The 27,960-nt window shown below is 42.7% G+C and overlaps 1 protein-coding gene across 1 annotated transcript; it reads left to right on the forward strand.

The window, feature by feature from the left end:
- Window positions 1–37: 37 nt before the first annotated feature.
- CLPTM1L (CLPTM1 like) lies at window positions 38–27,960 on the forward strand (the record flags this gene model as incomplete). The annotated part of the gene is made up of 17 exons (XM_084279964.1): window positions 38–214; window positions 943–1,043; window positions 3,407–3,596; window positions 4,938–5,080; window positions 7,083–7,161; window positions 10,936–11,053; window positions 11,888–11,982; window positions 13,249–13,333; window positions 14,964–15,067; window positions 16,978–17,043; window positions 18,132–18,182; window positions 18,825–18,907; window positions 21,940–21,974; window positions 22,283–22,338; window positions 22,428–22,472; window positions 25,865–25,980; window positions 27,262–27,960. The coding sequence occupies 17 exons, from the start codon at window positions 38–40 to the stop codon at window positions 27,344–27,346; spliced, it is 1,629 nt and encodes a 542-aa protein (XP_084136090.1). The 3' UTR covers window positions 27,347–27,960.

Here is a 27,960-nt window from a genome sequence, read left to right on the forward strand (position 1 = left end):
CTGATCCCGAGCGGGGCTGCGGGGGGCGGCCGCCGCCATGCTGAGCCGCAGCTCGTTCACCAGCCTGGTGGTGGGGGTGTTCGCCTTGTACGTGGCGCACACGTGCTGGGTGATGTACGGCATCGTCTACACGCGGCCTTGCCCGGCGGCGGCGGCGGCGGGCGGTTCGGCGGGCTGCGTCTGGCCCTACCTGGCGCGGAGGCCCAAGCTGCAGGTGAGCCGAGCGCGGCCGGTGGGAACGAGCGGGCGGCTGCGGGTGTCCGGGAGCAGCCCCCGCCGCCACGGGAGGCCGCCGCACCCCACTTCGGCCTTTGACTTCTCAGCCAAACGCCCGGGGAAGGGGCTCCTCGGTCCGGCGTGGGTTCCGGCCCCGGCCTGGTAGCGCCTGCCCGGGCCTGGCTCCGCCGCCACTGCGCTGACTCGTCTGGCGGCTCCGGTCACGCGTGGCCTGCCCGCGGCCCCGGCGCGCAGCTCCTTCGTCCGACCCCTGTCACCGCCGCGGCTGTCGCTGTGACGGGGGGCAACGGAGAGCGGGGTGCGCGCCGCTAGCGCTCTGTGCCCGCACCCCCGCCCTGGTGCCGAGGCCCGCAGCTGAAGGCCGGGTGGGAGGGAAGCGCATTTAACTGCTGACTCGGTGTGTCGTGTCGGCACACGCGCCGGGCAGGGCGACCTGGCTGCAGGAACGACCCAGCTTGCTTGGCAGGCTTCAACTCCGAGGGCATGTCATCCCCGGGAAACGCACGTAGCGGCTGTGGTACAGTGTGTTTCTTCAAAGGGGTGGGTGGCAGCTGCTTTAGACTCTCTTTTGAGCGGGTCACTTTCTGTCCCGGTGCCTGTAGCTGCCCTGTGAGTGGGGAAGTCAGCGAAACCGAAATAGACGTTAGGATGTGTGAACTTTGTATTTCCTTACCCTGCTTTCCCTGGGCTCTGTTTCGATTTCAGCTAAGTGTGTATACTACCACACGGTCAAACATTGGCGCTGAGAGTAATGTAGATCTGGTCCTGAACGTGGAGGATTTTGATATCGAGTCCAAGTTTGAAAGGTAGGCATGCAAACCGCGGGTTCTTTGCTTGGTTCTAAAGCGTGCATCCTGGCTGGAAGCTACACGTCTGGAAGTACAGGTGAAGTAAGGTGGACTGTTTGTGACAGTTGTGTTGAAAGAGTAGAGTTGTCGTTCTCATGTTGCTTAGTTTGGGGATGAAGCTACTTTTGCATGTTGTACTGGCTGTTGGTGTTCAGTTCACACTTGTCTTCCTCAAGTAACAGCTGTATTTGTCATGTGAAGGCAGGAGAGGTGTCAGCCTTGGAATCCAGGATGATGTGCTGCTGTTAATAAAGCCAGTAACTCTCTTCAATCAAAAGTTCCTAGAATACTGCATGAATTGAACTTCGTAATGTGGCTGCCTTGATGACAACAGTATGCCAAGTTCACCTGGGAATAGGCTCTTAGGCAAACTTCTATTACACTTGAAAATCATCTTGTAGTGGCAAGAAACAGCTGTGAAACAAAGCTTTACTAGTAAATGCAGAAATGCTTTTTTCTCTCCTGTAGATTTTAGGGATCTTGAACGCTGTCCTGTTACCTTAATTTTCAAGTTCTACTCAAAACATTCATCTCGCTAGCTGTGCTGGGGCAGTAAACTCCATATGATGTGCTAGCCTTAAGTATTGGTTAGTTTGGCTCAGCATACTGCTTTCAGCTGTGTAGGCAGATCTTTTCCAAATGCATGCTTTGCTTATAATAGTAGAAATTACTTTCTGTCGTGAGCATCTAAGTCAGAGTGCCTGGAAATGCTTGAGACCTTCCCCTAATAACACATGTAGCCAGTCCGCTAGCTACATGTTTTGTTCTTGATAGCCCCAGCTTCAGACCTGAATTAGAACTTGGTAGTCAAATTGTTCTCTTGTCCAGTGCTGTAGCAATAAGCTTTTCCATAACTGATAGTCATAAAAGTAAGCATCCTTTTTCTGGTAGTTTTGGGTTTGACACCACCTGAAGGGATGTTAGTGCTAAGACGGAATAAGGTTACGCCCTTAGACAAATTTCTGAGTGTAACCCTGCACTCCATGTGTGTCTCTCTGCAGTTACAATGATGACAGCTGCTTGTTTTGTGCTTTGTATTGTTCTTCACCTTCTTGTTGCAGAGTCTCCCAGGTTCTTTCCCGTTCTGCATTTTCTGTAATTAAAAACTTCCCGATCTGTAGCTTAGATCATTAAAATTCATCTCTGACAGACTGGAAAACAGAAGAATCGTTTCCCTGACAGAGTCTGCGAAGCTACTGAAAGTGTTCAGAGCAAAATAACCTGAGCACATGTGCAGCAAAAGGGGAGGCTTTGTGCAAGGTTGCAAGTAGGGTGATTTCTTGGCTAACAGGATGGGGGTGATATCACCATTTGGGGCTCCTGTCTAAAGTTCTGCACTTGGCATAGTATAGCTGAGAAGATCTTTTATTGATGCAAAGTGCTTGGCAAAACCTGGTGATTTTCTTTTTAAGCTTTGTGTCATGTGTGCAATCCGTGATGCACATTCAGCACATGGAAGGCTATTTGCTACGAGCGCTGTGGTAATTTTGGCCCTATGTTCTATTGGCAGGGGAAAACAGCAAAAAGACCTGATGATGCAGTCCTGTGTTGTCTAGGGTAGCAAAGGAGGGTTTGGACAAAGATCAAAGTGTCTTAAGATAATAGTGGTGCTCTGGAATTGCAAATATTCTACTGGAGTATATAAATTGATCCCATCCAGCCATGGCTCAGCAGGGCATGTTAGCCAGAATGAACTGTAATGTGCCAGCCAACCCAAATCTGTCCTATTTTTTTTAATGCCCTCCAATCTTTTTATTTATTTTTGCTTGCTTCCAGGAGACGCTCAGTGATCCTTACATGTTTTCTATGTAATAGCTAATATTTCCACATAGGATCACAGAATGCATTAGGTTGGAAGGGACCTTTAAAAGTCATCTAGTCCAACTCTCCTGCAGTAAGCAGGGACATCTTCAACTAGAACAGGTTGCTCAGAGCTTCATCAAGCTGGACCTTGAATATTTCCAGGCATGGGGCCTCAACCGCCAGTCTGGGCAACCTGTGACAATGTCTCACCACCCTCAGAGTGAAGAACTTCCTAATGTCTAACCTAAACCTACCCTGCTCTAGTTTAAAACTATTGCCCCTCGTCCTATCACTCCCTGCTCTTGCAACCACCCCCTCACCAGCTTTTCTACAGGCCCCTTCAGGTACTGGAAGGCTGCTATGAGGTCTCCCCAAAGCTTTGTCTTCTCCAGGATGAACAAGCCTAACTCTCTCAGTCTGTCTTCCTAGGAGAGGTGCTGCAGCCCTCTGATCTTTTTTGTGGCCCTCCTCTGCACATGTGCTATGTCATCTCATAATGTGTTTATTTTGTATTTTAGGACAGTGAATGTCTCTGTACCAAAGAAAACCCGAAATAATGGCACATTATATGCATATATATTTCTTCATCATGCTGGCATTCTGCCTTGGCATGACGGTAAGCAGGTGCATATAGTAAGCCCTCTGACCACGTACATGGTTCCTAAACCGGAAGAGATCAATTTGCTCACTGGAGAGTCAGACACAAAGGTAGGTGAGTTTTCCATCTGTAGGTGAACAAGTGCAGAAAAAGTGATTTCTGACCCTGTTAGTGTTAGCATCTCCTGTGCTTGTGTTTTCAGAAATGAAATAGAACTTGGAAGTCAAACCGTGCTCTCTTGTCCAGTGTTTTAGCAATACGCTTTCCTGTAACTGTTTCAGTGATGATGATGATAATAATAATAATAATGGAAATTATATATGATATTGGGAGGGGATCAAAATGCCGCTTCTATGATAAAAAATATGATATTGGGGGGATCAAAATGCCTCTTCTTGATTATCAGCTTGTACGCTAATAGGAGACCGCTTGGCACAGCAGTAGTAGAGCCCTCTAGAACATTGGGTGCTATAAAAAACTTCCCTCAATAACATGAATTACTTCTTTTTAAGGTTTTATTGCTTTTGGTAGAAGTACTGTGGTGTTCTGGTACAGCCCACTGCTGCTTTCTATAGTTAATTAGATTTATGTGAAATAATACATTCTGCTTTTATAAAATAGAGGTAGGAACTTGGATTTTGACATTGATGAGGGACCAATGTCAAATTGCTGCTTTTTGTTTAGAATGTTCTTACTTTTCACTTCAAGAGAGTAAGTGTGTCCTTTGACAAATGCTATGATTACTCACAGGGGGTGGGGGGAATGTAGGGTTATTAGTGAAATATTTGTGAATAGCTGTTGAGCCTCATACTAGGTAGAGCCTGAGAATTTCCCTCTCTTGTTCTCTGGAATCTGAAATACACCTGCAGCCAGCAGTCCTGTTTCTAAATGTTGTCAGGATGAAGTTGAAAATGAGTTGAGGCTGGAGTGCAGCACTGGAAGCCAGAACAAGTGTTTTTCATCCATAGGAAGCAAGTTGTGTGCCCTGGGGATAAGCATCTACTGGAAGCTAAACTAAGGTCATAGTTGGTGTCAGCACTGCTTTACACAGCAGCATTTGGAAGCTCAGTTCAAAGCAAATGGTCTGATTGATCTTTTCACTCCGAAAAATCGATATGGGTGATCAGCCACATCCTTTTGACTGATGCTCTACAGTACTTATTTCACTTTTTTTGACTAGTAGCCACATTTCTCAGGCACTAAGATTAATTAGCTGCATATTCATTCTTAATGAGCAAGGGAAGTTTTTCAGTGTCAGATTATGCTGAGTGCTTACAGTCCGTTCTGTGTATTTGAGCAAAATACACGATCTGGTCAGAACTGAGGTAAAATGTTTCTTAGTGGGCTTCTGTGATACAGGTAGTGACTCCATAGATCCTGTGAGTTAGAGTACTGCCCTATTCAAAATTCTGTATTGTTTAGCAGTTTGTATGTCTGTTGTATTTTTAAAGCAAATTGAAGCAGAAAAACAGACCAATGCTCTAGATGAACCTGTCTCTCACTGGAGGTCAAGATTAACCTTAAATGTCATGGTGGAAGATTTTGTCTTTGATGGGTCGTCGCTCCCTGCTGATGTTCACCGTTACATGAAGATGTAAGTCGATGACTTAATTTTGCTAGATTTGTTGTTATAAACTTGCTGTACATTTATACAATATCCTCCCTGGCCTCCTTTGGAGTTTTGTGTTTAAATTGGTGCTCAGGAGACAAAAATAGATACTCCTGATGGTTGCATTTCAGTAGTGACGATTCACACAATGCTATGTACTATAAAACCTCGTGGGAGATCTCTGGTTCCTGGGAAGCTTGTAGTTTAGAATCCTTTTTTTGTATGGAGTTACCACAGTAAGGCCAAGCAGAACTACGAAGACACAAGTAAAATGCTGCAGTAGACTAAATACCCCATTGTTCCAAATTGTGCTTGTGTCCTTTTTTCAAGCAATTATTTGACGTTCCCAGTTACCCTTCATCTGCAGGTCAAACTGCGAGTGCTGAAGAGGCACAGCTGATGCCGTGTGACATCTCTTATTCTCCCTTTGTGATTGGCTTTATGTTGCTCCGACAGTGTGAGTTCTTACATTATGTGATTTTCTTAAGAAGATATTGAACAGCAGGGATAGGTTTTTAGGCCACAAAATGCAGGCAGGAGCTTCTGTTTGCAGCTTGCTTAAATTACTTCCAGTGTTAGCCATATAAATAGTGCTGCATTGGCTTGTGCTGCTTTATGCTGATGCCTTTCTCTACAAGTATCCTGCTAAATCCAGAAGTAGTTGCTTGATCAGTAGACCCCAGGGTTTTGGGATAGCTTCCCAGCCAGAACAGATAAGCATAGTAACTTGCAAGAGAGGCATGTAACAAGAAGGGGTTGCACTGGGGTTGATGAAGGAGGATATTTTTTCAGATCATATTTAGATAGGCATCAGCTCTGTTATGTCATTGCATTCTACAGGAAACAGTTGGGATAGGAAATAACCAGCTGCGATCCCACTAGCAGTAACTTTAAAGGTAGTTGCTACATAGTAATGTAAACCTCTTCAGTTAAATAAACAAGCAGTATTTACAAGCCTCAATTTAGCATCCTTCTGTGATACTGTTGCCCACTGTCTATTTAGTGTGCAGTTGTTTTCAGCATGCACAGAGACTTTTCAGATGTTGATAATTGAGAACTTTGGGGCTTTACAAAGCTCCATTTTGCTGGTTCCTTAGGCAGCCACCCAGAAGGTCACTGTGTAGGTAACGCTTTCCAGTGAAGGATTTCAAGCATTCATCCCTTGTAGGGCATTGGGTCCTTTTCTAAGGGCCCAATACTTTGCTAAAATACTGATAAAACAATTACATGTCAGTCATAATTTGCTGGGAAAAAAACCCACCCAAATTTCCAGCAGTCAGTTTTGTAGAGGGATTGAACGGCTGGGAAATTTCCATATTGCTTTCATGCAGGTGAGTGAGGTGGGAGAGCAATCCAAATGAGTGCTTCTGTTGAGGTGAAGGCAGAGAAGATTTGTGCTCCCTCTGCACACTCTCCAGTAGCATCTGTCCTTCCTGCGTGTGTCCCAGACATCATGTTTTAGTGCCACCCTAGCTAGAACACATGCTGTTGCTGACTAGTTGATAGATGTCATTGGGGGTGCAGAGGAATGGGGGAGGTGTTGGAGAGTTGTCAGTGGTGCTGTAGGAGAGGGACACTTGAGACAAACGAAGGATACAAACAAGTGGTAGCAAACTTCAACATATTTCACTTCAACACGCTTTTTAGTTTCCTCTGCCCTTGGTCATGCAACAGCTTCAGCATCATCACAACCAACTTCATTTGTCTTACTATTTTTTTTCTTTCACAGTAGAGAAAAGTAAAAACAAACTAAAAGGAGAAATATGATATGCCTGGCTTTTTTTTTTTTGTACAAACACCTCTCAATGAAAGACTCTAGGCTGGTGGCTTCTTTCTTGCTGTGTGTTAAAAGAAAATATGCCTGAAGAGGTGGTGGGAAATATCTACATGGGTAGATCTGAAAGTGGTGAATGAGTGCTAATTTGAATAAAAAGTAGTTTTCTTTTTAGATCACTGCAGTCATAAAATCCATGTTTAAACATCCTAGGGTTCAGTTGGGGAAGACAGTGCATTACCTTCCAATATTATTTATTGATCAGCTAAGCAACAGAGTGAAAGATTTGATGGTGAGTAATAGAATACCTTTAATTACATTTAACAGCTTTAACTGTAATCTTCAATGTTGTTTTAATTAACATTTTGTCATACATTGTTTGTTATATTGAAAAAGTATAAATTCACAAAAGGACTCTATCAATGACTCTTTAATTTTATGTGGTCAACTGTGGTCACTGCAGAGGCTGGTCCTGGGTTTTGAGACTCACCTGTGGCAGAACTGTCTGCCAAGTACTCCCATCTGTTCTGCCAAAAGATATTTGAATTCCATTGTATGCAGAGGACATGATTGCAGCACCAGCTGCGGTGGGAGCAGCCTCACAAGCAGTTTGACTCCCTAAGCTGAAGAAGTTGTGTTAGCATTCCAGAGCGGCTTCTAGGATCTTCCAGGGACATAAGCACACTGAACACACTGATCCTGGAGCTACACTGTGATAGAACAGAGTTGTTCAGGACCTTACAAATCTTGGTAGCAGATAGTTTTGTCCATTATTCCTTTAGATACACTTTTGTGATGGTTTTTTAGGAGTCATTGCCCTTTGTCTTAAGTTTCTTACCACAGTTCATTCAGCAGTAGCTATCCTCTTCTCTCCAAAAAATTCACTCGTGGGTAAATGTGGTGGTGGTGCTCTCTACCGTGATAGAATAAGCTGAGCACCCGAAAGCCTGCTGGTGCAGTGCATCCAGTGATTTTGTGCACTCAAAGAAATTGGGACTTAGAAACTGCAGTAATGGAGTTACAGAAGAAGGAGGTTGGAGGGGATTTCCGGATGTTATCCCTGCTCAGAGTAGGCACAGCCTAGACCCAGTTGTTCAGGACCTTACAAATCTTGGTAGCAGATAGTTTTGTCCATTACTCCTTTAGATACACTTTTATGATGTTTTTTTAGAAGTCATTGCCCTTTGTTTTAAGTTTCTTACCACAGTTCATTCAGTTCAGTACATTCATATGAGCTTCTAACTGGTCATGTACCCTGTTTACAGGTAAACTCGGCATTCTCATGTTAATAATGACATTCCTGCGGTTGTCATGCATGTCATGGTTGATGCTATTGTATCTCACTGCCTTAAAGTCATTAAGAATCCTGAGAAGTGCTGCAGAGACTGTTCCATCAAAACTAGCAAGCGTCCCCTTCGGCGCTGGCTTGTGTGACTTCTCAGTAGTGACTTGCCAGACTGCTTGCAAGTCCTGCAGAAACAGTGGGATGGGTGCTAGGAGATAGTGAGGGGTAAATGAAGAGCAGGAATGAAGGTGATACAGTTCTGGTGGAGCACAGTCAGCATTTGACTGTAAATAGGGGCATAGACACTGTTAGTTATGCTCAACCTTAAGTTATGAAGCTGAAGGTGCATCCTCCCTGCTTGTGCTAGGCTGCATAGGTTTTGAAGTGACTTACTTTGATCCAGATGTAGGTCTTCTGTGGTAAGTACTTAGTCTGGAGGTCCTCATGTTCTTAAAAGTTCTTGCCAACACTGGGAGTTTGGGGCTTGCACAGGATTCTGATTCAGCAGAATAAAATTCATACCCTTGAACCTGTTTGATTTGTTTACGTGCTGTTTTGTAGTACTGGCAGAGTGCTAGCAGTAACATGTGATGTTCTGAGACCCTGCCACAAGAGTAAGTTGTGTCTTTTCAAAGGCCTAGCAACTGTCACACCCAGCTAGGTTGTGAGGCAGCACCTGTGTACTTCTGATTGTTCATTGAGAAAGAGTTCATTCTTCTATTTTTAGATGCTCATTTAGTTTGCTTTTGGTGGTGAAGAATTCCTGCCTCTGTCTTGTTTTGCAACCTGATGTTCTCCCTGTGCTACCCAGAACTCCTTAGCAGCGCTTCCCCTGTGTGGAGTGCAGTTGCTGCGTGTTACTGACCCATGGTCTGTCCCACATAGATAACACTTTTTTTCCCTTTCTCCCAGAAATGTTGATGCTTTCTTTGATAGGCTGAGGAACTGAAATGAGAACAGAGGGATTACAGGCATCCTTTAAAAGGGAGAAGCCTGGAAGTAGCTTTTGGTAAACAGCTGTAGAGTCTCGCCAGCATTCTCTACTGTCAGCTCTCACCACGGTGTTTTCACCCTATTTTGTTGTTTGCTTGTCTGTTTCTCCTGACGATTCAGGGATTCCTGGCTCCACTCTAGTTTCTCAGGCTTTCTTCCTGCTGTATTAATAAAACTTCCTCATCTTCCATTTCTCTCCCATGCAAACATGTTCTGCCACCGTCTGAAAAGTTTACAGGGTCTTGGTAGGGCGGTGAGATCATAGAATCAAGTCCAACCATCACTCTAACGTGCCATTCACTACTAAACCATGTCCCTCAGCACCACATCTAACCCTCTTTTAAAGACCTCCAGGGATGGAGACTCCATCACTTCCCTGGGCAGCGCGTTCCAATGCTTAACAAGCCTTTCTGTGGGTTTTCATAATAACCAATCTAAATGTCCCCTGGAGTAACCTGATGCCATTTCCTCTTGTCTATCACTTGTCACTAGGGAGAAAAGGTCAGCCCCCATGTCTCTACAACCTCCTTTCAGGTAGTTGTAGAGAGCAGTTAGGTCTCCCCCCAGCCTCCTCCGCTCTAGACTAAACTACCCCAGTTCTCTCAGCTCTTCCTCATAGAGAATTGTTTGTCTGCCAGAGGAAGGAGTGAATGGGAGAGCAAGAGTCATCCCCAGTTCTCACCTGACCTCCACCTGAGCAGGCTAAAACCATGTTCTGCAGGGTAAGGATCAGAAGCAGCCTGTTCATCAGAGAGGTGCCAGCTAACTAGTTATGGTAGGAGCAGATACAGTGTAGAGCAGCACTTCTGAGATGGGAATTATGATTGTGTAGTAATTAGGAGCCGGGAGCAATAGATGTAGAACTGTTGCAATTCAGAGTGCCTGCCTGTCTGTAGTCTGGAGCTCTCCTTAGAAGCGTAACGCTCGTACCTGGGTAGCTGGGGAGATTTCCAACGTCTGTGAGGACAGTTTTCTTTTTCTTTGCTTTAAGCTTATTTGAGAGAGAGTCACCTATTGTGCAGAAGGAACTGAAGACCTTTTTTTTTTTGGGGGGGTGTCCCCATAGCCTAAGGGGGGCCCGGGTAGTTCTCATCACAACTGAAGTGCAGATGGTACAGGATGATTAGCTGAAATTGTTTATCTTGGAGCAGGAAGAGGCTTTTCTGTGACACTCCATACCCCAAGTTTTGTAGGCAGCGTAGCTGGCTTAGCTTTAGCTTTGGTGTTTTCACCAGTGTGAGCAAGTAGTATTACCTTGCTCCTCCAGCTTTTGTTTTGGTACAAGTTGTTATAACTTCAGTTTCTCTCAAAAACAGTTTCAATTTAGTGCAGTTCTGGCTGTGGCCCTTGGGATATGATTTTTTATTTTATTTTTTATTTTAATCTTCTTTCTAAGTAAACTTAGTGTACATGTTCAGAGAAGAACTGTCAAGAGACAGTTACCTTAAGCACACTCTTCCCTCTTGAGCTGAGACCAGCAGAGGGAACTTCATGTAAACGTCTCGAAGGTATTTATTTGTATAGAGTAACAGTGAGATTGCTGTAAGAATTTGAATAGAACAAACTGCATTTTGGGGGGAAAAACAAAACCCACCCAAAGACTTGAGGCATGGTATAGAAGTCTTAAGATTTTCTTCCTTTTCAAAAATAAACTGACTTCGTAACATCGTGTGATTAAGTCAGTGTGATTGAATCGCTTCCCTTCATGACAGAAAAGAGAACAGAAGGGAAGTAATTGCTGTGGTGTTTCTGCTGTTACCAACGAAACTCGATCTCTTTGAAATCCAGGTTATAAATCGTTCAACGACAGAGCTACCTCTTACAGTGTCCTATGACAAAATATCTCTTGGAAAACTTCGATTTTGGATCCACATGCAGGATGCTGTGTACTCCCTCCAACAATTCGGTATGGTTTTTATCTTTAGTGACTTTAGGCCAAAGCCAACCCCTCATTTGTTTTTTGAAGTACCACTTAACTTTCTCTTTTCTCTGGTTAGCTGGTGAAAAGGTTTAATGCTACAAATCTTATATTGGTTTACCTTACAGATGGAAATAAAATATTGACAGGTGGTAAGAGACAAGAGCACAGAGGTGAATTAAACATTTTTAAAAGAAATTTTATTTGAATAGTACAACTGTAAAAGTGTAAGAGGATAAAATAAAGAATTATTGCCACGGGTTTCCCCTGTCATGCATGGAACAGGAAACCTGGATCACTGTTACGTAAGCTTTGACATAAGGTATATATCACTGGTCGCTGTAGCCATACATACAGTGAAACACAAGCAGGCACAGCAAAGTCTTTGGGCTCAAGCTGAGCACAAAGAAGGAATCTGGGTTCTGATCATACTGCTTCTGACACTTCAGGTCTGGCTGGCCTCTTGCTTTTGCTCCCTTACAGATTTATAAGGGAATTCAGGTAATAGATTCATGCATTTAAAACCTCCAGTTTAAATTCTGTGTTTTACTTAAATGTAGTGGAGTAAGTGTACACTTTCACTCTGAAGCTCTGTGTTGGTGGTGATGTAGCCAGGCTTTTACGGTCTTCAGATGTTTGGCCCCTTTGTAAGTCTAATCGTTACACTTGAAAGTCTGCATCTTACTGTCGGGGTTATCTTTCCTGACTTAGTTTTCTCTCACTAGACTATAGTGGGCTTCTTTATGGTAGAATAAGGATCTCCATTGTAACAGCAATGAACTGTCTATTACTTTTTGTGTAATTACTTGTTCTTTTTCTTAGGGTTTTCAGAAAAGGATGCAGATGAAGTAAAAGGAATTTTTGTTGACACTAATCTATACTTTCTGGCTTTGACATTCTTCGTAGCAGCATTTCATGTAAGTAGAGAAACTTGGGGTTTTTTTAGGAAATACAGCATATGAAATAAAGGGGTGGAGGTGGGTTGAATTTCAGCTCTTTCATTTGTTGAGAATTGTTCTTCAAAACAGTAATTTCGGTAGAGAAATTTCAGAAGAGATTTCTGATACAAGTCAGCTCTGCTTCTAATACCAAGGTAATATACAGATCTCAAAGAAGATAGAAATATGAGATAACTAGGTGTAAACTAAAAAGTCTTGACTGAAATATAAACCATTGAATTTCATTATCATAACGTTTTAGCTGAACGAAAACACCCAACATTAATATGCCTGTCAACATTAGTTCATGTCTTCTACTAAACTGAATTCTCACAAAGTTTACTACTGCAGTGTCACAGCTTGGGCACCAACAGTAGGGTTTGAGGCTCTGACTCCTAACCCCTGGAGAAATTTAGATGAACTGATCTAGATTAACTCAAAACATTGTCTCTGTGAAGTGCAGAGCTTGTGGCTCTAGGCATGGCTGTTTTTTGTCTTCGTCAGCATTGCATCTGTCTTCATTTAAATATTAATGTTTTTGTTATGATGAAAATTTTTTTTGCCTCAAGCTTGATGGTGTTTGAGGCATTTTTCACAGTGTCCTTAACAAGAGGTTTTAACTTTTGGTCTGCCATGAAGTGATCAGTCAGTTGGACTAGATGATAATTGTAGGTCACTTCCAACTGAAATAGTCAATGCTAGTGTGAACAAAAATACTGAAAAATCTGGAAAACATAGTACAGATAAATTTAATGCTAAAATGTCCTTCAAATTCAGATGGATTTCAGGGTGGTGAAATAGAGAAGAGAAAATGACTTGCTGTATTTTAGGATTTTTTTAAAACATTGGTAACTATCCAAGCCTAATTTGACTGTTGGTCCAATACAAGGCACTTGGAATCTGTCTTATTGTTGCTTTCCCCAGTCTGTCAAGGAGGTAAGGAATTCCTCAGGATCCTCAGGTATTCATCCTCTATCGTGTTGCCCTGTATTGGGTCAGTAACTTTCTTTACCAGATGCAGCATTGTAGTAGTAGGAGTACACAGAATTTTGCACTGCTTTTGAAACTTGGACTTCTAAGTTTTTCTTCTGATCTTTTATTTGTGACATTTAGGTTTTATTTCTGAGGCTTCTAAAATAGGTTTTTTTCTCCCAATTCCATCTTAAATGCATTTTAAACAGTTCAGCTGATAGCCTTTAACTAGTGCACGTTTGAACAAACGAGTGTGTTTCTTGCTATTTGCAGCTTCTCTTCGATTTCCTTGCATTCAAAAATGACATCAGTTTTTGGAAGAAAAAGAGGAGCATGATTGGGATGTCTACAAAAGCAGGTATGAGCCAGAATGTGAACTGTGGTGCATGTGCTATGCAATATGTACTGTGTGGCATTAGTCTTAAGTTGAAACATTGTAGATTCACCAAGGTGGTGAAACAAGAGGTGTTTATGTATTAAAAGAAGATGGGTAATGGGCTGGTTCAAACTTTGTTAGCACTGTGCTCAAATATCACTTGCTTTTAAGCCCTCATGTCACTTCTGATGTCTGTCTGTCTTACAACGGAGAATAATTTTAAGTCAGTTACCAGATTTTCTTTGCTGAAGGAACAGAAAAATAAGGACCAAAAAAAAAAATAAATCCTGTGAGTGGTGAGAATGTTCTGTCGTGGGTAACGCTGTCCCATGAGTCCCATGTGTACCTTGTAGATAACTACAGGTTCCAAAATCTTTGGGAGGGAAAAGGCTGTAGTATAAACGCTGTTGTTTGATTTGGGCTTTGGTGTAAACGAGCAGTAGAAATTCCTGAGGAGGGAGTGGAGGGGTGAGTTTCTGGGAAGAGCATGAGAGGGTTGAGTTAACTTGAATGTAGGAAGGATAAGAGGAACTTAGTGATCTGACATCCTGGCAAGCCTTCCTAGAGACAGATGAAGGTAAGTAGCCAGCCCTGGGTGCTTACTGTGTAACACATCGCTCCCCAGCCTTGTGTATTATGTAATACCTACTGCTTGTTCTTCTGATAGATTTTTCTGTTCAGATTATAAACCCAAATGATAAACCTGGAGACTCTCCCTCCTGTGAGGACTGTCAATACCAAGAAAAAGAGGCTTTTTAAATTCTATTTCTCATTTCTGTTTCTCATCTTTATCAGAGTGCTTGTGTTTTTGGCATATGAATGTCAAGAAGTTAGTAAAAATTCAAAATGGTCCATGGAATTTCAGAATTAAGTGTTAATTGCCAGCTTAAAAAGTGAGTAAAGTCACAGTGAAAAGACTGAGTGATAAAGGGGATTTTAAACTTATTATCAAAGTGTCGATCTCCAGTCTTGGTAATTGATGGATTGATCCTCTCCTTAGCAAGCCAATCACCTTTCTGCCTCTATCTCCTTCCTGCCCGGAGGGAGAAGTTGGATAGGCAATTGCTCTGGAATGGTACAGTGTAACTGTTGATGTCTGAGTGTGTTGTAGCTCTTCTCTCTGTTCCTGTTTAGGGGGATGGAATCTAATTAGTTGGTAGACACTTAGAAGCATCCAAAGTTTAAAAAAAAAAAAAGAAAAATAAATTTCTTAACATTTGCAAATACTGAATCAGTTGTGTGAGTTTCAGAGACTGACATTATGTTACCTCACAGCCTTTTAGCTTCCTCGAGATGAGAATCATGAACGTAGTTTATAGTAGCACTGATACGTTGCTGAAGTGCTACGGTATAGAAGTTTTCCTTCAATATTCTGATCTTCTTTTCTGTTTTGTGATAAGGATTTCATAAAAATGGGGTTTGGTTCCTTATTTGCCTGGAGGGATTCAGATCACTGGCTGCTTCTGGGACTACTTGATAGAATCAGGATGTGTATAGGAGAAGTTCATGCTTAAACTGCGTAAGACAGAGTTGTAGTAAATAGTCCAACAGTCTTCTGCCATCTCAGCTGCTCATTCAGATATTAATGATCCTTTTTTTCCCCCCTGTCTAGTGCTTTGGCGGTGCTTCAGCACTGTAGTCATATTCCTTTTCCTCTTGGATGAACAAACGAGTCTGTTGGTGCTAATCCCGGCTGGCATTGGCGCGGTGATTGAGGTGAGTCCTTAAAGCTCCACCACCAAGCGCCGGTGTTCGCAGCCACCTCCCTACTTTAGTGTGGAAAAAGAATGCTCGACCAGCTGCTTGAAGAAACTACCCTAAGCCTGCTGCCTTAGCAGTGTTGTTCAACCAGCTTTCAGGGTAGAGGCGGTTGTCTCCCTTTATCAAATAACGAGGTGTTTCTTGGATGGGCCGGCTGGTGTTGTGGAAACCAAACATAGAAGAGCTGTGCTGAGGTTCCTTCCTGTGGTGTTGTCTGGTGGGCATCGCTCCTGACAGGGCATGTGTAGCCCTGTTGTCAGACCCTCATGGGAACAGTGCGCTGTGGGTCTGCAGCTTTCTCCCTGTGCTGTGACTGAGGTGCTGGGGGACAGCAAGTAAAGCACAAAGCTGTAGTGGCAAGGGGAGATCTCTCCTACCTAGCGTTGCTTGTAGATCTAATTACTTCTCAGTATTTAAAGATAAGTTCAGGGTTGTCATGTGAAATTGTTTCCCTGTGGGAACAAAACAGTTCAGAATTTTTAGTGAGCGATTAAATTGCAGAATACAAAGTCGGAAAGCTATCCTTAAATTTCAGCTTATTGTATAAACAGATTAAGCTCTAGTGAAAGCTCTGAACAGCAGTGTCCTGAATACTACCATCTTCTTGTCTATAACATTATTTTTCAGTAAATTGAGATCTTTCTTTAAGATTGATGTGTTTCTGTGTGTCCAGTTGTCTGTATCAGATTTGTCAGTGGTTTTGTTTCTGTAAGTAGAAATTTAGTATTATATTGTAAACTTTCTTTAGCAGTCTGAAATTTTAACAGTTTCAGGGATAAATATCCCTGTAAATGTGCTGCTGCTTTTGTACAATGTCTTTTACCTTGATCCTCAAGATCTAAATAACTACACTTTTAAAAAATCCTAGAATATAAAGACTTCAGAAATGTCAAATGATTTAAAAGTGTGTCAGGTCAAGAAAAGTGACTATTTTGTATTTCTAGTGGGGAAGAAGCTTTGGTCTCTAAATAACATTTTTTTTTTTCCCTCTGAAGTTTTAGTGGAAGCTAGATCAGGCACATATGGTGATAGGGTACCAGGAATGATCTCTCATGATGTCCTTGTTTCTCACACAATAGTAATAGTGATGTTGGTTCTGTAATCAGTAATGTTCTCTTTTGCATCAAAGATGGCAGTAGAGGATCATCTTCACTGCCTTGCACGTTTTTGTTAGGAAGATGCGATGGGTGAGAAGGTAATAGTGTACCTAAGGTTAAACAGAAAGCTGCATGGAGCACAGCTCTCCAGGTGAGCTTAACTGGTTGCCTGAGTTGTTGAGTCTGTGTAGCCAGGGGGATACGTGATTGAATTTTGAGGTGCACGGAACCTGTGGTTGTGTTAGGGTCAAGCTGTTACAGTAAGCAGGCAGGCAGTTCAGCAGATTCTGCTCATAGCCCACTACTGAAATGTAAGGACCATGGAGGTGCACACTTGTTCCCTGTTAGGAGCTCAGAGGTACCTTCATCTTGCAGACCCCAGCTGGCCATGAAGGCACGTAAGAGCTCTCTTGGCAGGTGGTTACTGGAGAATTCTCCAAATGCATGCCCTGTATTGCCTGCTGGTGCTGAGAGCACCCACATCCCCACCCAAGCACTACAGTCCAGGAGTCCTGGAGGGACTGCTTTATTTCATTTATAATGGTGCATCATCTGACAGGGAGGCTTAATAGTGTAGGGTCCTCGTGCTGCACTCTGGTGACGTGGCGTTTGGTTTGTGTAGAGCCACAGGCATTAGGCTGCTGCTCCTTTATGCAGTGGGTGCTGAAAAGAGATGCTCCGGGGTGTTGGGGCTGATTTTCTGAATCCTGCATAAGACATTCCTCTGGATAATCCTTTCTTTGCACATTTTGGTTTTGCTTATCACAGCTCTGGAAAGTGAAGAAAGCTTTGAAAATGACAATCAAGTGGCAAGGCTTGAGACCCAAAATTCAGGTATAGTAGATACTGACCTGTTAATGATTACACTCTTGTGTTGTCCATCTGTTTCCAGGCTACTGTACAACTTGGCTTTTAGTGAAGGGAAAATTAAAAGCAACCTATGAAAGTTTCCTTCTCTTTATGGATGGCTTAATCCAAAAGCTGGGCGAGCATTTTCAAACTTAAGATTTTTTTCTGATGAATTCTGTAGAAAGGGCAGCTATTGTTTGTATCTATTTATGGTGTGAGAAGCTCCAGAACTACTCTGTCAGTCGTGCTGATTCTTAATGTGCCGCTGTTTTGGAAAGGCACTCAACTCACAGTGTGATTTGGAGCAGAAAACCTTCATTTTTACACCTTCTCCACCGAGGAACTAGGAGAAGGTGTGACATGCTCTGGGGACAGGACAGCCTTGGAGAAATCCTCTGGGTATAAACTAAGCCCTGAGACCATTTGCAGGATGTGCAGGGGCAGCAGGGATTCAAATTAACATTTTTGACATGAGTGTAAACTTTTTAAAGTACAATCTGCACTAAAAGTTTCTCTTGTTGGTAGGAGAAGCAGTTGTCTGTGCTCAATGTTTACTTCACAAGAAGTGTTGGGGCTTTGTGTTGCTTGTAATCTGTGCATCTTGAGTGGCTGATAGCTCTGGCTGTTCCTTTGTCAGTATTCAAGGAACTGCCTTTTCAACGGTCATCCTTAGTGGAGATAATCCCTAACTGAGCTCTTCAAGCATGAAAATGGTTATGGTTTTTAAAAATGTCTTCCCTCAGCTTCCAAATTGTTAGCCACCTGACTTTGCTTTTGCTTTGTGAACTCTGCTGTCTCCACAACATTTTCCTAAGCAAAGAAGTCATGGGTGTTTGGTGTAAAATATCGAGAGAGAATCAAACTTTTTACGTACCCTGTATTTAGCAGGCTGCTCAGGGCAGCAGTACCACTCCCTTGTCTAGATACTTACAAGAGCTTTGAGCTGTTACCTAGTTTAATGTATCAGGAGTTTAGTTTACAGTTTAAATCTCTGTTTGGGGAGTTGGACAGCAAGTGATTTATTTCTCTCCCTCCTGAGTTGTGACTTGATTATAATTTTATCTGTATTGCAGTTTGGCACATACAATGACTCTGAAAAGAAAACTGAGGAGTATGATACCCAGGTAAGAGAGAATCCTCTGACTTCTGATCTGTACAGTCAAAATATGTGGCCTGCTGATTGACCTGTTTCACTCTTTTTAAAGCCACAAGCATTCTTTTGTAGTTGTCACGTGGATCATCACCACGTGGGTGATCAGATAGTGAAGATTCATTCTGCTGATCTGTGGAAAGAAGTAGTGATAGAGTTGTTTTGTTGGATGAATCTGGTTGGAACGTTTCTCTGAGAGGCAGAATTGCAAGTGACTTGTCTGAAGAGAAATGTCATAAAGGGTCTGCATTCACAAATTTGAAAATTGGTATTTGTACTCGTTGTTTATACTGGAGGAATGTTCATGTGCCTCTTGATTTCTGAAAGGAGTTGGGCATAGGTGGCAACGTTGGCATTAAGCAGAGAGCTGCACTTAGGCTGATCCTCACGTTGGCTCTTCTTGCTTATGCTCTGACGTCCTTTGTGGTCTGAACGGACCGTTGGAATTTCCACCACCTTCTCCAGAACTGGAATTAAACTGGAAATAATAGCAGACATTTGGGAATAGGAAAATATTTTCAGGAGAAAAAAAAAGTGACTTGTCTTTTAGTTAATGCCATGCAAATTCTGCTCTGTATACAATGTGAACTAACTGACTGTTTTCCTTGTCTGTCAGGCTATGAAATACTTGTCATATTTGCTCTATCCACTGTGTATTGGAGGTGCAGGTTACTCCTTGCTGAATGTCAAATACAAAAGGTACCACAAATCTGCAAACTGTCTTCTACAGAATTGAAACCTTCCCCGTTTTTTCTGTATTAATTAATTGGGGGATGACAGGTTATGGAAATGAGTTATTTTAGTTTGCTTGATTCATAAGCCAGGAACTGGAAACTCCCTCGTTGTAAAGCTTGAAGAGTAATTTAGCTGTTGGGGACTTTTTTTAACATCCCATAAGCTACAGGCTGTTCTATTTTGCAAGTAACCTGATATAACTGTAATACAGTTTTTAGTGGCTTGTGTACACAAGTGAGCTGTCAGTCAGAAGGGGAAGAAGAAAGCTGCCACTGATGTTCAGTGAACTGATACGGTGACAGGAAACCTGAGAGGAATTCAGTGGTTAAACGTGCCCAGAAACAGAGAGAAGCAAAAGGTGTCCCAAAATTGTTTGCTCTGTTCTAAATATGATGCTTGAAAAACACTTAAAACCGTTTAAAAAGACTTTAAAAGTGTTTTTAAGAAAGGACTATTCCCTTAGAGCCACAGGCTTTTACTGCAGCACACTGATACCTCAGGAAGAGCTGAAAACTTACTCTTTCATGAAAAGGTGAAATTCTTGTGCAGCTTCACTCAGACTAGTACAGCTGGTGCGTTTTGTGTTGGAGAGATGCACACGAGTGTGCAGCCACCATGCTTTGGTGTAGAGAATATCTGCAAATGCAGCCATGGTGGACGGGCTGGGAAGGTGGGGCTGGGTGGGCCTGATGAGGTTCAACACTGTGAAGTGTGAGGTGTTGCACTTGGGCTGGAGGATTCCCAGACACAGATACAGACTGGGAGGAGAGCTCCTTAAGAGTAGCCCTGCTGAAAAGGACCTGGGTGTCATGGTGAATGAGAAACTTAACATGAGCCAGCAGTGTGCTCTTGCAGCTCGCAAGGCCAATGGTATCCTGGGCTCCATCAGAAGAGGGATGGCCAGCAGGGACAGGGAGGTGATTGTCCCTCTCTACTCTGCCCTTGTGAGGCCCCATCTGGAGTACTGTGTCCAGATCTGGGGCCCCCAATTCAAGAAGGTTGTGGAACTGTTGGAGAGGGTTCAGATGAGGGACACAAAGATAATTAGAGGGCTGGAGCACCTCCCCTATGAAGAGAGGCTGAGGGAGCTGCACTTGTTCAGCCTGGAGAAGAGAAGGCTGTGGGGGGACCTCATTGCAGCCTTCCAGTACCTGAAGGGAGCATATAAACAGGAGATGAATCCACTTTTTAAAAGGGCAGACAATGGCAGGTCAAGGGGGAATGGATTGAAGCTAAAGGGGGAAAAATTTAGTTTAGATATTAGGGGGAAGTTCTTTCCAGAGAGAGTGGTGAGGTGCTGGAACAGGCTGCCCAGAGAGGTGGTGGATGCCCTGTCCCTGGAAGTGTTCAGGGCCAGGTTGGATGGGGCCCAGGGCAGGTTGGATGGGCCCTTGTGTAGATTCAGACCTGGGGATTGGTGTCCCTGCCTGTGGCATTGGGGTTGGAGCTCTATGATCCTTGGGGTCCCTTCCAACCCAGTCCATTCTATGATTCTATGGTGACAGCCATGTAGATTTTTTAAATAGCCTTTAAGTCCCAGGAGGGGTGGGAGGGAGAGCAAGCAGTAGCTTAAAGTAACATCACAAAGAGCTGCTGTTGCTGCATACGTGGGCTGTAGCTCTTGTAGAAACTGGGGCAATTTGGGGGCTGTTAGAAAAGTATTTTTGTCAAAAGGTTCTTTTAGTCAAGAGCTAACAAATACTTAGCATTTAAAAATCCTGTTTTTTCACCCAGAATTCGTAAATTCATCCAGTACTGCAAAACCACTGCACGCCAGGTGTTCTGTGCCCTGGAGCTTAAGAAAGTGAAAACAATTCCTATCAGAATTTCTGTCAGTGCTAGATCTGTTTGTAAGGAAATGTGATGTGACCAGTAATCTTAAGGGTGGATTATCCTTTAATCTTGCAGCCATTTGCTGATGCATTTTTTAGATGCTTGTGGATTAGTGAAATGCCCCTGCAGCTGTAAGGTTGCTGACAGCAGTGCAAGCTTAATTTTACATGATGTAACCTGACCATCACCATTATTAGCTGCTCTTACTGTCACAAGCAGGAGGATGGAATTTGAACACTATCTGCAGCACTGCTGGTGTTTTACTAAGATTGTGCCCTGTTGAACATCTGGGAATCACAGAATCACGAGGTTGGAAAAGACCTTTGAAGATCATGAAGTCCAACCATTCCCATCCTATGCTAAACCATATCCCTAAGTACCTCATCAACCCTTTTTTTGAACACATCCAGGGAAGGTGACTCAACCACCTCCCTGGGCAGCCTGTTCCAGGCCCTGACAACTCTTTCAGTAAAAATTTTTTTTCTAATGTCTGATCCAAACCTGCCTTGGCACAGCTTCATGCCATTTCCCCTTGTCCTATCAAGAGAGGGAAAGGTTGACACCTTGTGTGTGTGTGTATATATATATATATACACACACACACACACACACACATATATATATATATACCTGTTAGTTATTTTGGGGGGTTGGGGTGGGGTTTTTTTGGTTGTGAGGTGGGATTTTTAATGCTTACTGTAATGTTTTGCACTGCATGGTATTAATTGTTTGAAATTTGGTAAGTCCCTGCAGTGCCATATTGTGTATCTACTATTTTGAATGCCATGTTGCCTTTGCAAGCCTGGATACAGTCAGGGTTCAGTGTGCAGCGTTAGCTGATGTCATTTGGGGTGCAGAAGTCTTAGGGCATTCTGAAAAGGTATAAAGGCAGTTGATAATGCTCTCCAAACTTGTCGGATGCACTGAGAAGGAACCTTTGCTTACACTGTTTGCACCTTCTTTGGAGCCCTTCCACATGCAAGGAGGATGTGAGGTATTTAGTTCTTCTGTGAAGTCAGTCACCACGTAGCCGTTTCTCGGGGTAGTCAGCTTGCAGTTGTGTGGAGAACGTAGTATGGGGCTGGGGGGGGGGATATGTGTATTTATATTTTATTATTTTTTTGCCTGAGGTGAAAAATACTGACTGGCTTCTTTCTTTGTAGCTGGTATTCCTGGCTGATTAACAGCTTTGTCAACGGTGAGTCCCTTCTTCTGGCTTTCTTTTTCTGTTCATATTTATTCAGATGGAGGGTGAGACTCAAACGTAGACAGTTGAACCTGCTGGCAGCCAGGTCGGTGTAATACAGAGCAGTGATTTGACTGTAGGTTCCAAAATTATCATGGTGATTGAGAAAGGGAGAAGCAGCAACCCAAAGTGAAACAAAAGAATTAGGTGCATTTTCTCTCTTTAAGAAAATGAGTGTAAATCTCTAATTGTGAAAGTGTAGTTGCGTGGTGTTCTTCTCTGGTGCATTTGTCTCTAAGCGTTCCATGTTTTATCCTCAGGAGTGTATGCTTTTGGATTCCTGTTTATGCTGCCCCAGCTGTTTGTAAACTACAAGGTATGATTGAAAAGTGATAAAACACTGAGTTATTTTTTTTTTAGTCTCTTCTCTCAGAATTTATTACAAATTGATATTTTTAATCCTAGATGAAATCTGTTGCACACTTACCATGGAAGGCTTTCACATATAAAGTAAGTCAAACTAATTTAAAGATTGGTGCAGTCATTTTGGGAATGAGTTTTTGTGAGAGGCAGCTTGGTATTATGTATTTTCCTAATGGCTTCCATATAATGAGAGTACTGGCACCTTGGTTTTGATGATAATGCTGCTTTTTCTCCTGTCAGCTGTTGTCATGCATGGGTGCAAATGTTGGTTCTGCAAATGAACTAATGGGTCTCAATTTAATACGTTGTTTTAGGAAGAGAGGGATTATACTAACAAGGGATAGTTCTCAAGAAACAGACAGGACCACTTAGAGACCTTATTTTGGCAGCTTTCAGGAGCTGCCAGAGACTGAAGTAACACACATGCCATTCTGTGCTGGGGTGGGAGTTCTGAGCTGCTGGGCAGTGCAATGACAAACATGTGGTGGGTTGTCACACGGCAGAAAAGGGGCAGTGCTTGTGGGAACCAATGGGATGCTGTAGCAAAGCTTTAACACCAGACCTTAGAAGAGGGGAAGGTGAGTTTATTTCAAAACAAAGTCAAGTTACCCTTTTGCTACCTGCCTGCCCACGTGTGTGTCCAAGTGCTTCGTGTCATACTCGGGCACCGAGACAGATGTACCTGAGTCAGGACTCCTTGCGCTGGTATGGAGGACAATGGACACACACCATTGGTTCCTGTGTCTCCTACATTACTCCTTGATCAACAGTTACATGCTAGTTTTGTTCTTGTACCTCTAAAGAGCTAATAGTAGTATGACTGCATCTTTTCCCACCATCTGTGAGTCATTAGGATTTTTATACTGTCTTCTGTTATCCTGATCATTGTGACCTGAGAAACCCTAGATGTGTGTGCTGGGATCATCAAGACCTCGATACCATCAATGTGTGTCATGTTTTCTTCTGCTTCCACTCATAAATGCTTTCATTTACTCTTCCTTTGTACCAATCTGTATTACTGTTCTCCAGAACATCTGCTTCTTTACAGGAACAGTGTTAGAACTGTCCAGGACATGGTGTCCAATTCTGAACAGATGATCTGGAACAAAAAATATAGGAAACCTTCAAATTTGAAGTGTCCTTCATAGCTTTTCTGTTTCTGTAAGCCTACAGCAATAGCCCAACTCTCCTCTGCCTTAATGTTTTTAAGGAATCCTGGAGCATTCTAGGAAAGGAGATTGAAATATAGCTGGGAGAAGAATAGCAACTAAACACTGGGAACTAAACTAGGGAAATATAGTAAAAAAATAAAAATAACCATCTAGCCATTCAGACATGCACTAGGCAAATCAGCGTGTTCTCTCATAGAGGTGTATTAGTGACCCAACTTCCTTATTTTACCTTAGCAACAAAATAAATAACTGAGTAGAGACATCAGGAGTTAAATAGACAGCAAGGGACAATATTCCAGCAAGTAACCTTTAAAGCAATGACAGTCTCTTGCTGAATAGCCTTTTTTTATGGAGCATTTACAGTTCCTGTTAAGGTGCCAGAAGGCTAACCACAACAAAGGCACGTGTGTATGGAGAAAGAAATATATGATGCTTTCAATCATTTTTAACTTATCGGTCATTGGAGTTGGTAATTTACTTTTTCCTAGCAGATATTAAAAGTTGTTTTGCTGTCTTCTGCACTCAGAAGAGTGGAAAGAACAGTCTGAGGTCTCATCTGTGATTGTCATTTTAGAGAGCTTTTGGTTTTTTCCTTAATTTGAACTCTTTCCTGTTTTGGAAGGCCTTGACAGAAATGAAGATCAGTCTTAACTTTCCTGGTTTGTAGCCTTTGCATTTATGCTCTTTATACTTTTATGAGGAATACCTTCCAATGAGGTCATCTCAAAAGAAAACTACCTAGACTAGATACTATTAGATGGGCTGCCTTGTGCATTCAGTTTCAGTGGCTCGTGAGGGGTGCCCGAGTGCCTGAAGGATGGAGCATTTAGCTTTTTCTTCCTTTCATGATTGTAGGATCATTCACCTGGGTGTTGGCTTAGAAAAAACGCTGCCTTGTCCAACTTGCCAAGTTGTTTTTGTTCTATGCCAAACCCGCTCTGCACAGGCTTGATGAGGAGTGTTGTCTGTATCCTCTGTTTACTTCAGATTGATGGATTTGTTTTGACTTGCCAGGAAGAGCTTTCCTGTTGTAACTAAACAGAACTCTCTCCTGTCCAACACCCCCACCTTCCGCCGTATAAACATGGGCTCGTTTGCAGGAGTTGAGTTCTCCTCAGCTTACAGAATACATCGTTTTCCTCTTCCTTATGGTATGGCTTAGTGTACAGCTTGCTGATTCTGAAAGGTGCCATGTTACTGACACAGTTTGTTAACCCAACAGCGAACAGTCTTTGCTGGATTCGTCTCCTGCTGGTTTCTGTGAGTTTTATTGCACCATATGATGAGTCCTAGAGCTGGTGCACTCAGAGAGGCAATTTCTAGTCCTCCCTGTAGGCCAGAGCCAGATCCAGAGGAGCTGCCCTTGGCTTTGCTTTCTTTACTGTCTCTGACAAAATACAGCTGTCTTTGCATGCCTGGATCCTGTTTGCATTGTTTCCCAGCAGACGTCTAGGTTGGCTATTAGGAAAGAGATCTTCAATATGAGGGTGGTAGATCACTGAAACAGGCTGCCCAGAGATGTGGTGGAGGCCTGGAGATACTCAAAGTCAGGCTTGATGGGGCTCTGAGCAACCTGATCCAGTGAAGATGCCCTTGCTTACTGCAGGGGGTTGGACTAGATGGCCTCTAAAGATCCCTTCCAACCTTACATGTTCTATGATTCTATGAATCATTCTCACTTGGGAGGTAGTACTGAGAAAATACTTCATTAGTGCTTCAGAAACAGAACCAATAGTATGCCTGGGTGAGTGGAAATGATGTAGTAAATTTTGTCTCCTGTGAGGGGTGGATGATTACTTCCAGGGGAGTGCTGAAAATATTTGTAAATCTCTCCAAGGCTTTCAAGTTAATGTTCTTAAGAGCAGTAAATTAACAGGTTTTTACACAAATTTCGAATTCCTACAGTAATGAAAGAGAACTGACATTTTCTAAATCTGAAACAATTTGAATAACGAATGAGTAAAAGGGGCTTGCCAGTTGCTTTGAAGGTTTTGCTGAAATTGTATCCGTGTTTTTCCCCTTGTGTGACAATACTCACCCTTACCTGAAGCAGCCTCGCTTCCTTTTTACTTGTAGCTGTAATGGTGTGGTCTGGAGCAGAGGGTATGGTCTTTGTTAAAAGAAAGCACTTCAAAGTTTGCATCAGTTAGTTTTCCAGTGTAACTGTTAAATATGGTTAGAAACATGGAAAGATCCTGTGCTTCTACTGAAAAGTGCAGTTCTGAGAAGCCTGTTTCCTGTAACTTGTATGACAGATGACTTCCTCTCCTCACAGCCAACTGAAGTTTACTTTTATTTTCTTTGTAGGCGTTCAACACCTTTATTGATGATATATTTGCCTTTATCATCACAATGCCAACATCTCATAGGCTGGCGTGCTTTAGAGATGATGTCGTGTTCCTGGTCTATCTCTACCAAAGATGGTATGCCTTCCTTTCATACCCAGCAGAGTTTTTACATGGCTGTAGGTGGTCGTGGTCTCGTTGCTCTGAAGGGCTGTGAAGTAGTTTGGGACAGACTTTGACGCAGAATGTTGATACCATCACAGTGTACAGCATGGTCTGGAGAACGGTAGTTGTGCCTGTGCTTTGTGAAGGGAATGGTGAGCAGTGGATCCTGAAAAGGAAATCTCAATACAAAGAGATTTCAATACAAGGTGCAAAATCACTTTCCCATAAGCCACTGTATTCCTGGACCTTGTTAGCAGGCTAAGAGAGCTGGCAAGAAGTTCCCCTTCTTACAGCACTTACAGAATTTTGGTCAGTGACCCCTTCTCCCTCCCCAAAACAATAGTCCTTCTTTCCAGCAGATGGTTTCACATTCATGTTACAAAAACCCCTAAAACAAACACCACCACCCCCAACAAAAACAAAACACACCCCCCTCCCGAGACATGAATACCTGAAGGAAGGTGAAGGAGAGCAATCCTCAGGGTTGTCTTCAGATACCCTCTTAGGAGTTCTGGCTTGCAACCCTTGCTGAGGGGCTGTGTGCATCCCGAGGTGTGCCTTCCATGTTGCTCTGGGAGGCACCAGCCAAGGATGGTTCCTGATAAGGGGTTGCGCTGCGCTGCTTTCCAAAGGCACGTTAGCAGGTTCTCTCATAAGGTGAGTATGTGGCAAGTTTCAGGTTCTTCAAGTCACTAAAATCAGATGGGGAAGAAGGCCATATGCACTGATCATAAAGTAGAGCTGCAGAATGTGTGTTCTTGTTCCTAAGAATAAGGATTTAGACCTGGAGCAAACCAGAATGTTAAGCCTCGCTCAGGTGATACTGGAAGGTTGGGATCTAATCATTAATACTGAATGCTTTAGGTTTATATAATTGCACAGAAGGATAGCAAAATAGGTATTTTTCTGGAAGATAAGAGCTCAATGACTGCTGATAGGGGCTGGACACTGGTTTCAAGTTTGAGAGATATCCTGGACTGCTTGAGAACTACTCCAGTCAAGCTTATGGGGAGCTAGTGCATCTGAGAAGAGGCCCCGTTATGAGACAACTGGTGAAGTCTCAGTGTGAAGGAGCAGATGTAGTTACAGCTAATCTGTAAAACTTGTTGTGGGTTTGGTTTTTTTTTTTTTGCCAGAAGTGGGAATAGAGCATGTGATGAGAAAGAAATTCACTTTTAAAATTAGGTAGCACTGCTTAATTCCTCCAGGTAGCAGACAATATTGTAACTAATCATTTGGGTTTTTTTCTGCCAGGCTTTATCCTGTGGATAAGAGCAGAGTGAATGAGTATGGAGAATCTTATGAAGAAAAGCCAAAAAAAAAAGCTCATAGAGAATAACTAAGAACTGAAGAAGATTCTGATCCCTGGACTCTTACTGGCTTCATGTATTATCTGGTCTAAAGGAAGGAAAAACTTATTTAATAAGAGTATTTTTAAAGCTTATGACAGAACTACATGGACAATACATCTTCTATATTGCCAAAATCTAGTTTTGATATCCTCCTATTTCAGGATTCTCTTTTGTCCTCACAAGGTCCACAGTCTGCCAGATGTCATTAAACAAACTTCCTGCATTCAAACTTCTCTTCAATGAAAACCTAAGTGTCCTGACCATTGTAATTAATGTCCAAATCTACGTTTTTAAGGCAACTCGCTAACTGCAAGTGTGGTGCCCGTGCCACTGGGCTATGAACAGTGAAAAAACAAGCCCATGTCTTACAGCAGAATCGAGCATTAATGCCAAATTGTAAAAAAATAGAATGGATTATCTGCTAATTACAAATACTTCTCATTTGATAATGGAGATAATGGAAATCCTAAAAATCCTTGTTAAAGTTGTAAATTGTATGTGGGGGTTCAAATTCATAGCTTAACAAGAAATGTTGGAAATACAGGATGAGAGAGATCAGGATGTTAAAATTCAAATTCTGCCACGTTCTGAGCCCACAAGG

The sequence above is a fragment of the Gallinula chloropus genome, assembly GCF_964237585.1.
Source record: "Gallinula chloropus genome assembly, chromosome: 2".
Classification (NCBI taxonomy): domain Eukaryota; kingdom Metazoa; phylum Chordata; class Aves; order Gruiformes; family Rallidae; genus Gallinula; species Gallinula chloropus.